This window comes from Mauremys reevesii, linkage group 7 (genome assembly GCF_016161935.1).
Source record: "Mauremys reevesii isolate NIE-2019 linkage group 7, ASM1616193v1, whole genome shotgun sequence".
Lineage (NCBI taxonomy): Eukaryota > Metazoa > Chordata > Testudines > Geoemydidae > Mauremys > Mauremys reevesii.
The window spans coordinates 125,106,098-125,115,653 of NC_052629.1; the positions used below are offsets into that span (position 1 = coordinate 125,106,098).

Genomic DNA, 9,556 nt, shown 5'->3' on the forward strand with positions numbered 1-9,556 from the left:
CCTTACACCTCTGTGCCAACCCAGCCCCTACGGGCAGGAAGGGTTAACCCCAGGCCTAAGGGCACAGAATGCAGCCCTAAAGGCCACGCCACCTCTCCTGAGCGCCCATCCCCTCAACTCCAGCAACCCTCACACTGGGGTCCGCGGCTACCACAACCACCCGTGGCATGGAGCTGGATTCCCTCCAGCAGGGCCCCAAGGGCTGTCTGCAGCCCCCCTTGAAACAAAGGGGAAGGGGTTGGCAAGGGGGGTTTCTGCATTCCCCACCTGCGCTGGACCAACCCCGAGCACCCCTCTGCACTGCCATCTCGCTCGCTCGCTCGGACACCTACCTGCTCTGCGGGATTCTGGGCAGGACGAAGGTATTGCCGTGCCTATCGCTGACACACACAACCTCACGCATACTCCACCGACCAAGCCAGGGGAGAGCTCCAGCGGCTTCCAGCTCTCCCAGGAACCGGGCTGCCACGTCCCACCGCCCCCACCCCTTGCAGGAGAACCTGGGTGGACCCCCTTTTCCACACATTGTAGGAACTCATGAGCGGGTGTGAAGGCAACAAGCCGCGTTTGACGTGTGCAGTCGCAGGGAGAGAGCGGCGTGAGCCGCCTCAGGGACACGGAGATTTCGGGAGCTGAGCCATGTGGGGAGGAGGGCAGCAGAGTGCTGCAGCAGGTAACGCACCCGGGGGAGCCCCAGCTGCTCACCTCTCGGGAGCGGCTCAGCATACGCTGAAGGAAGAGACCTAGGCCTGGGTATAAGCAGGTGCATGTCTCACTGGCTTCAATGGGAGCTGGAGTCGCTGCTGCAGGTTCCTAGAAGCTGCCTGAGAGCAAAGCCGGCCAATGCACTGCTGTGGCCAGAAGAGGAGATAATGCTGCAGCACCTTTAGAGAGGAGAGGAGGCGGAACAGAGCGCTCCCAGCAGGCTGGGGTTCTGAGCCCTCTCCCGACGGGGAAGACCCACTGGAGGGCAGCCTATTCCTCTGCCTGCTTGAAAGCCAGGGAGGGAGCTGAGCATAGGGAAGGGAGGGAAATGGGAAAGACAGTGATCAAACAGCCCCCGCTCACCCAGTGCCGCTCCTGCAGTGGGAACACTGCAAAATTCAAACACAAGGGCTGTGAAAACAACGAGTGAAAAGGAAACATTTCCATCCTATAGCCACCCCGGGGCAGCCACTGAAGGTCACGTCCGGGGGGGGGGGGGGGAGCACCTGGCCAGCGATGGCATTAGCAGCTAGCAACTCCTGACAGCACGACTGCTGTGGGGCTGGGGGGGCAGCTGTGCCTCTTGAATGGTGCTCCAGATTGGCCGGAATTGCCAATTGCATGTGAACTAGTGTAAAATTCCGACTGTCAGTGCTGGATGGGGTGTGACCATCGCCCTGCAGAGACAGCCTTCGTCATCTCGCTCTTGACTGACAGGGAGTCTCGAGCCAGAGACCATGAAAACAGAAAGGGGCATTTTCCCCCCTTCTCCGGAGGAGAATCGACCCAAAGTGCTGAGGCTGTTTGTGGGAGGGCCCCGGCTCTCATTACCGGGTGGCCCTGTTTTGTTAACACACAAGCACACCAGAAGGTCGCACACTTTGTTGCATGCATTGACGACCTGTGTGTCCAATGAGGGAGCAGCATATTAAGCTATTGCCTATGATGCACAGGCAGCAGCAGGGGGCGTCAGAGAAGCTCCTCTGCCTGCAGCACCAACTGGACCCCGGGGCCTGATCTCCCTTTCCCTTACACAGGCTTTTCCAGGTCCCCCAGCCACAGCCTTCTGCCAGCTGATGCCTAGAGCATCCTCCGGACGGCTCTGGGGTGCCGCAGCAGGGTGGATTCAGCCACCCCGGGCCATGGCGTGCAATGTCCCACCTGGCGTCGGCTGGCTCCACTCAGCTGCTCTTCCACGGCACACGGCGGCTGGCAGCTCTTGCTTCCTTGGAAAGCCAGCACCCTCCATAGAAGGCAGAACCAACTGTACCCAGTGAAGGCTCTGCCTTCAGATCACACCCAGCAACGCAACTGCGATAAGCATATTCCCAGCCTGTACCTGCCAGACTTCCCCAGTGAGGAGGGAAGGAGGCACCTACCCCTTGTTTTCTCATGCTCCCCTGAACATAGAACTAAGCACGGAGACTCCAAGCAGAGAAAGATTTTATACCCTGCAGCAGATCATCACCCTAAAATCCCAGAAGAGCTGGCAAATCTGAAATCCAGGATGAGAAATAAATATACAGTGGCTTAACCCCGCGCAAACCACTCCCCAGAAACTAATACCTTATTCTCTTGAAATGTTAAAAAATTGCTGGAAACTCCTTTGATGAAGCTGCTGCTGCTGTGCTCTGGTTCTCAGCCATACACATTCCCCTGGAGCCAGCAGAACATTAGCAACACTCGATACATTCAGAAGCACAGTGGGCGAGTTCTCAACCTAACCCGCAAGTCACTGGAATGTCCAGCAGCACTCAAGTGATGACGCTCTGGCCAGGAAATATTCAGTATCCGCTGATGGGCAGCCCCAGATCTTGGGTCGACAACCAGCCACAAATTCATTGCTTAAGTTAACGGACGGGGCCTGACAGCACCTTTCCCGCGGCGTCTTTGGAAGCAAACCCGCAGGAAGCATTTAGTATTTCTGCTAACAGCGAAAGGGGCGGCAGACAGACTCAGAGCGAACAGCCCAATCAGCCCTCCCCTACGTTCCATTTTCTTTGCCGAGGTCACCTGAGCAGGACAGAGCTACGAGCTGGTAAGCCTCCATCCAGCATGGTGTTTCCAGAGACAAATGTGTGGCTGTAATTCTGCCTGCTTCTGAGCTTCTCAAGAGAGCCCAGAACAGACAGGTAAGAACACTGACGATGGGAAAGAAACCCTGGCACCTTTCGACAAAAGACTGACTGAAGGGTGAACCCAGCTCCAGAGGGGCGGAGGAGACGTGTCTTCAGACAGTGCCAGGGCACTGTGTGTGTGTAGATAGATAGATATAGAATAAAGTTATAAAATTTGATCAAAATAAAACTAATAAATGTACAGCTTGAAAAAGAGCAAAACATCACAGTGCATGAACGTCAGGAGAAAGTCCGGCGCTCCTCACTGCACAGACATACGCTCCAGCACGTTCAGAAAAGCACAGCACAGAACGCTAGCACCTGGCTTCGCTCAGCTCACCATGGGGGCTGGGAGTCGTTGTCCTGGATTTCTAAACACGGCTTTGTACTCGCGCAGTCCAACTCTGCAGAACGTTGCCAGGCAGCCAGCAACAGCTGCGGAGCAAGGTGCCCAAAGTCTGCAGGTCCCGGCTGTGATACTGCTGCCGGACACTAGAGAATGAAAGTGGCTCTTACACATCTCCACAGCCTGGCAGCTGGTTCACACTTACGTATTTAAGAGAAAAGTGACAAAAGGAAGGAACTCAGGGGACATTGTGAGAGGGGGACAATGGCTGAATTCTGATCACAGGGGACAGGTTAACCCTAAGGATCTTCTGTGCTCTCCTCCTCACTTCTTCGTCTGACGACGAGCTGTCCACCTTAATGGCCCGGGATCTCAGCAGGTTCAAAGTGCTCTGACCTAGTTCAGGTTTATTCATGGCATTTTTCTTCTTCTTCTTCTGTGGTGCTTCTTTCACCTCCTCGGCTCTTTTCCTTTTCTGCCCAACAGTCTCCTGACTACTGCTGTCTTTCCATTCAGTTCTCCCCCCCGGAACTTCCTTGGCTTTATTTGTAAAGGCCTTGGTCTGTGACCCCCCACTGCAACACTGAGATGAGCTGCCTGTAATCCTCCCATTCAGGATTGCAGATGCTTTGCAACCATTGCTCTCCTTTAGCACCCCACCTTGAGTTCCCTTCAGAAGCGTTACAGCTAGAGCGGGAGAATCTGGCGCTTTCGTAACTACGTGTTTGTAGCCTTTGAGGTCTACCTGCCCCGCGGGTAGCTTAGCGTTCTGCCTTGAGGCACCCGACGCCTTGAGAAGCTTCAGGTCCGAGGGGGAGATCCCAAGATGCCCCTCTTTGTATTTGGACTCCAGACAGGATGCTGTGGCTTTCAGTGGGACCAAGGCTTCCAGCACGACAGAGAGTCTCATGGCTGGATACACATCAGGGTACATATTAGCTGGGAAGCCCATTGCTGAGGCCTTCGATGTGCCTGACCGTGTCTCTTTCAGCGAGTTCAGCAGCAGGTTTGTGGCCCTCCCTTTAGAGACAGGCTTGGTGCGAACGTTAGGAGAGCCGACCGACACCTCCGCACGTGTCCCAGGCGCCTCTGCTGTCACGGCAGGGCTTCTAACCGGAGCGTTAGTACAGTCAGAGACAGCAGCGCCTGGGTTTGAATTGTCGGGTGTCTGGCTGGGAGTAGCCGCCGTGCAGGAGCTGTACCCATAAACATCCTTGCTCCTTAAGACTGTGGGCTGGTAGCCTTCCTCCTTGAGGCCTTGGAGAAAGGCCACCAGCTGGGTTTCGGTGTCTGAAAGGTCCTTGGACATGGGGTTGAAGACTCTGAGAGCTTCCTCCAGGGCTTTCTGTCCTGCAGAAGAGATTCTTGACCAAGAATGGACAGCTTTTTCTTCCGCATTGTTCACCTCAATATTCATGGCATTAGGGCAGTAGGCACTTCCAATAGGTCCAAATTCCTTGAAAACCAGCGCTGGACACCTCAAAGGGAAAGAGAAGACAGTTAGCACAACCCAAACACCAATCTCCAGGCTTCTAAGGGAAGGCTATGGAGAACCCTCTGAGATCTTAAATGCCAGTGACCATCTAGTCCAGGGATCGGCAACCTTTGGCACACGGCTCGCCAGGGTAAGCACCCTGGTGGGCCGGGCCGGTTTGTTTATCTGCCGTGTACGCAGGTTTGGCCGATGGTGGCTCACACTGGCTGCAGTTCGCCGCTCCAGGCCAATGGGGACGGCGGGAAGTGGCACAGGCCGAGGGATTTGCTAGCTGCCGCTTCCCGCAGCCCCCATTGGCCTGGAGCGGCGAACCGCTGCCAGTGGGAGCCGCCGTCAGCCGAACCTGCGGACGCGACAGGTAAACAAACTGGCCCGGCCTGCCAGGGTGTCACGGAGTGTGGGTGAGTCAGGCCCTGCACCCCCGGGCTCCCGGCCGATTCACCAGGACTCTCAGCCAGCCAGTAAAGCAGAAGGTTTATTTAGACGACAGGAACACAGTCCAACAGAGGTCTTCAGGCACAGATAACCGGATTCCCCCTGTTAGGTCCATCTTGGGGCCCCACAGCCCCCCTCGGGGATCAGAGCCCTCTCTCCCTGCTTCCCCTCTTTCCCCAGCCAACTCCAGTCTGCCCCACCCCCTCCGGCCCCTCCTCTCTCCTCCGCTTCCTTCCCGGGCCAGGAGGTCACCTGACCCCTTTGTCTCCAACACCTTTAGATGCACCTTTGCAGGGAGGGGCCCGGCCATCAGTTGCTAGGAGACAGAGTGTCAGGCATTTGCTGCATGGCCTTTTGCTGCTAGATACTTAGGATCTGTACCCAGCTCCCAGTAAGACCAGTCCCACTTCGTCACACAGGGTGCTTACCCTGGCGAACCGCGTGCCAAAGGTTGCCGACCCCTGATCTAGTCTGACCCCCTGCGTAACCCAGGCCAGAGAACCTCACCCAGTCATTCATGCATCCAGACTAATCATTTGGGGTTAAACGACCACATCTCGTTTAGAAAACCAGCCGTGCCTGGTGTGACGATTTCAAGTGACGGAGAATCCACCACGATTGCTAGGCCAGCTGTTCCAGTGGTTAAACACCCGCACTGGAAACCGTGCACCTTATTCCAGACTCACACTTCAGCCTGCAGCCACTGGCTCATTCTGCTCTGTCGGCGAGATCAAAGCGCTCTTGCTACAGAGATCCTCTCCCTGCGCAGGCGCTTACCGGCCAGGATCAAGCCATCTCAGCCTCTTCAGACACCGAGCTCCTTAAGCCTCTCATTATAAGCCATGTTTCTTCCAACCCTCAGACCATTCTCTGCTCCAGGTGTTCAATGGCTTTTCTGAAGTACGGAGCCCAGAACTGTAGTGCTCTCACTAGTGCCATGTACAAAGGCAGCATGACCTCCCTCCCTCCCTCCTTCCTCCCACTTCCTCTCCCTTGTTTATACAAATGTCTGCAATTTGCTGTCATCCAAGGACGCTCACTCCACAAAGACAATACAAACGTGTTTTTCACTGAGGCAAGAAACCACAACAGAACCCCGGCTATGATGCAGGAACTGGAACTCACTGGAGGTCTGCGCACCCAGGGCTGAGGGCCAGCACTGCTATTCCTTTAGCAGCACTCAGCTACCTATGCTGGGGGAATGGCGCTAGCAGCTGAGTACAGGATGCAAACCCCGAAAGGAACCAGCACTGCAGAACACTGTGCGGGAATTGGAGTCAGCCGACACTAGGCCAGCAGGCTGAAGCCAACACGGACGCAACAGGCTGATTCTACAGCTGGAAATGGCAACTAAAGGCTGACAAAAGCGGTAAAACGTGAAGAGTTGGTAAAACCTGCAGCTGCTGAGACACCTCTCAAACCAGTAAGAAAGTGGAATTCAGTGTTTATCAAACATTCCCTTCAAAGCCAGTCCAAGGTCTGAGATAGATAATGAAAGAGGAACGCACCCAGTTGATGGTGGACTGAAAAATGACCACCTCACAGATAGATTCCACAGGTATTCTCACATCCGCCACCTCCTTCCAGAGTCATTGTTTTTATTACCAGAGCACCTAGGAGCCCTAGAGAGATGGGCTCTCCCCAAAAGCTTCTAACCCAACTATAAAATGAGACCCAAGCGAAGGATTTAGACAGACGAGTGGCACAAGGGAACAATGAGACAATATGGGCCAGCATGATCAGCAGTGGTCTCCGTCAATGTTTGTGTCGGTCTCGCGGCCAAGGAGAGGTTTAGGAGGGTTTTGAAGGTGGAGATGAAATAGTTCCGGGGGAGTTACTGGGAGCTCCTCCCAAGCACGAGGGACAGCGCTGGAGAAAGCGTGTGTAGGCAATGGAGGCTGACCTCACAGCCAATGGGAGATGGAGGTTGACATCCTGATAGTGAATGAGAGGAGAAAGGGAGGGAGGAGATAGGCCAGAAAGGCAAGTGAAGACAAGTAGCTTGTGTTTGATAGGCTAGAGAATGGGGAGCCGGTGGACGGATGCAGAATCGGTAACATGTTTTGAACAGGGTGCAGAATATACAATTGTCATCTGGGAATTGGAACCTGCACCAAGAACAAAGATGGCCAGCACACCTTACTGTGGATTTTTGAAATGCCATTTTAATACAGAAACAGACCAGGAGGTGGTTCTTACTTTAATATATATTTATGTTCATAAAACAGTATAGTTTAAGAAATGACTGTCTGATAAAATGTAAATGGTATCTCATCTAATCAACAAAATTGTCTCTTGCTGCACCCCAAGTTTGTTCACCCACATGCCAGGTGATGCCCTCAATAAATCAAGCGATACCACGTGCATCCACTGGGATGGCGAATCTATGATTCTATAGTAATGACCCAAAAGTCCATTCTCCTAGAGTCACCAGAATAGCTTTTGGCCAACAACATAATGCCTCCAAACACCAAGGGGCAATTAAAGTGTTAACAGGACAAACCCTTGTGACAGGTTCAGACGCTTCGGCAGAGTCAATAATCTGACACTCTGCAGGAGTGATCAGTGAAAGGACTTAACGCCTCAAAACTTCAATGATATTTGGAAGCGGCAAGCAGAGGCTCCTTAGCAAGGCTGTGTGGTGTGGCTGAAGGCTGTAGAGGGGGGATAGAGAAAGACACAATCTGCACAGAAAGAAACCAACTGAAAACCTCCCTATGGCAAGGCCATTCCTTGCCCTTGGCTTCTCCTCCATTCCATGCTCATTAAAAGCTCAGCTGTGCATACTTTCCCTCCTAGGGTTAGGTGCACATTCCTAATCAGCACATCCTACACAGACACCAACTAGCAGCCATCTCCCAGGGCTTGGGGTGAAAGGAATTGTCTGCATGACTCCACCTTCTCAAACCGAGCCATCTGCATCACTTTTTGGGTAGTCAGGAGCCAGGTTAGAGAGATGGGGTTTACCACCCAGCCTACCCATCGAGTGTTTAGTGGCCAGGGGCGGCTCTAGGTATTTTGCCACCCCAAGCACGGCAGGCAGGCTGCCTTCGGCGACACGCCTGCGGGAGGTCCCCGGTCCCGCGGATTCAGCGACACACCTGCGGGAGGTCCCCGGTCCCGCGGATTCAGCGACACACCTGCGGGAGGTCCCCGGTCCCGCGGATTCAGCGACACACCTGCGGGAGGTCCCGGTCCAGCAGATTCAGCGACACACCTGCGGGAGGTCCCGGTCCCGCAGTTCAGCGACACACCTGCGGGAGGTCCCCGGTCCCGCGGATTCAGCGACACACCTGCGGGAGGTCCCCGGTCCCGCGGATTCAGCGACACACCTGCGGGAGGTCCCCGGTCCCGCGGATTCAGCGACACACCTGCGGGAGGTCCCTGGTCCCGCGGATTCAGCGACACACCTGCGGGAGGTCCCCGGTCCCGCGGATTCAGCGACACACCTGCGGGAGGTCCCGCGGATTCAGCGGATAATCTCTCCACTGATTATCCAGCGTCAGAAGAGACGTCTGTTCAAAGGGCAATGCGGGAAAGCTGCCCGACGTGGGGAGAGGAGCCGGATGGGCATGGCACTGTGGAGCACCCGTGACTGAACAGAAGGACAACGGCAGAGGGGCTTAGCCCCCAGTGGGCAGGTCGCACCTGCCCAAGACAGGTCCTGGAAGGCTCTGACTTTCCGACACTTTGGCGATACCTGGAGGGTTTGTTGTGCCAATCAAGTCTCGATGACCCAAGGGTGTTGGCAGCACAGGGCGGGTTGCCCAGGTGCACTGCACCGCTGTGTATTTCTTTCATGGCCTCATTGCTACTTTTTATGACCACTTGAAATTACTCACATTACTAACCGAATCAACAGCCTGGGCTAGAACCCCCAGAGGAAAAGCCGCCCAGCCCTGCCCGAACCCAGACCCGCTCCTGCCCCCCCACTCACACTCAGCACTACGTGACTCCGGTGCAGCCCTGGTGGGATGTGTAGCCCTGGGGCAGACAACGCCTGTCGAAGGAGGATTTAAAGCTGGCCCCTCTGCCCAGGAGAAAGGGTCACTCCTAGCTCCCCGTTCCCCCCAAAAGACCTCCCCAGCTACCGCATCTTTCCCACCCCTACCCGACGCCCTGGCTCACTACAGGCCCAGATCCAGCTCTCTGGTCCTCGTACCACACGAGTATGGGTCACTAACGACATGGGGGCAAGTACTGACTACATCAATGAGCTGGGGGATCAGGGGAGCCCTCTGAGGACAGGGGCTCACCCCTGTGGAGGAGGGGCCTGAGCATCTCTTGGGAACATAAGGCAGACGACAGATGCTGAGGATAACAGATCACCCTGGGGGCAGGGTGAGGATGGACGCCCCCAGGGCAGGGCAAATAGGAGCAGGGAGCAGGGCATTGGGACGGGCCATCGGGCGGGAGGAGCCGGGGGGCGAGGCAGTGGGACGGGCCATCAGGCGGGCG

General features: G+C 55.5%; 1 protein-coding gene across 1 annotated transcript; it reads right to left on the reverse strand.

Annotated features, from left to right (window-relative positions):
* Window positions 1-1,835: 1,835 nt before the first annotated feature.
* LOC120369479 (coiled-coil domain-containing protein 71-like) lies at window positions 1,836-9,333 on the reverse strand. Its single transcript, XM_039482835.1, has 2 exons — window positions 8,799-9,333; window positions 1,836-4,646 (listed from the first exon to the last, which is right to left on the reverse strand). The coding sequence occupies exons 1-2, from the start codon at window positions 8,897-8,899 to the stop codon at window positions 3,407-3,409; spliced, it is 1,341 nt and encodes a 446-aa protein (XP_039338769.1). The 5' UTR covers window positions 8,900-9,333; the 3' UTR covers window positions 1,836-3,406.
* Window positions 9,334-9,556: the final 223 nt, after the last annotated feature.

Coding starts and splice junctions, on each gene's coding strand:
- LOC120369479 (XM_039482835.1), bottom strand. CDS start 8,899: ATGAAAGAAATACACAGCGGTGCAGTGCACCTGGGCAACCCGCCCTGT. Junction 4,647..8,798: donor TGGCACAACAAACCCTCCAG/GTATCGCCAAAG, acceptor TTTCCCTTTGAG/GTGTCCAGCGCTGGTTTTCA.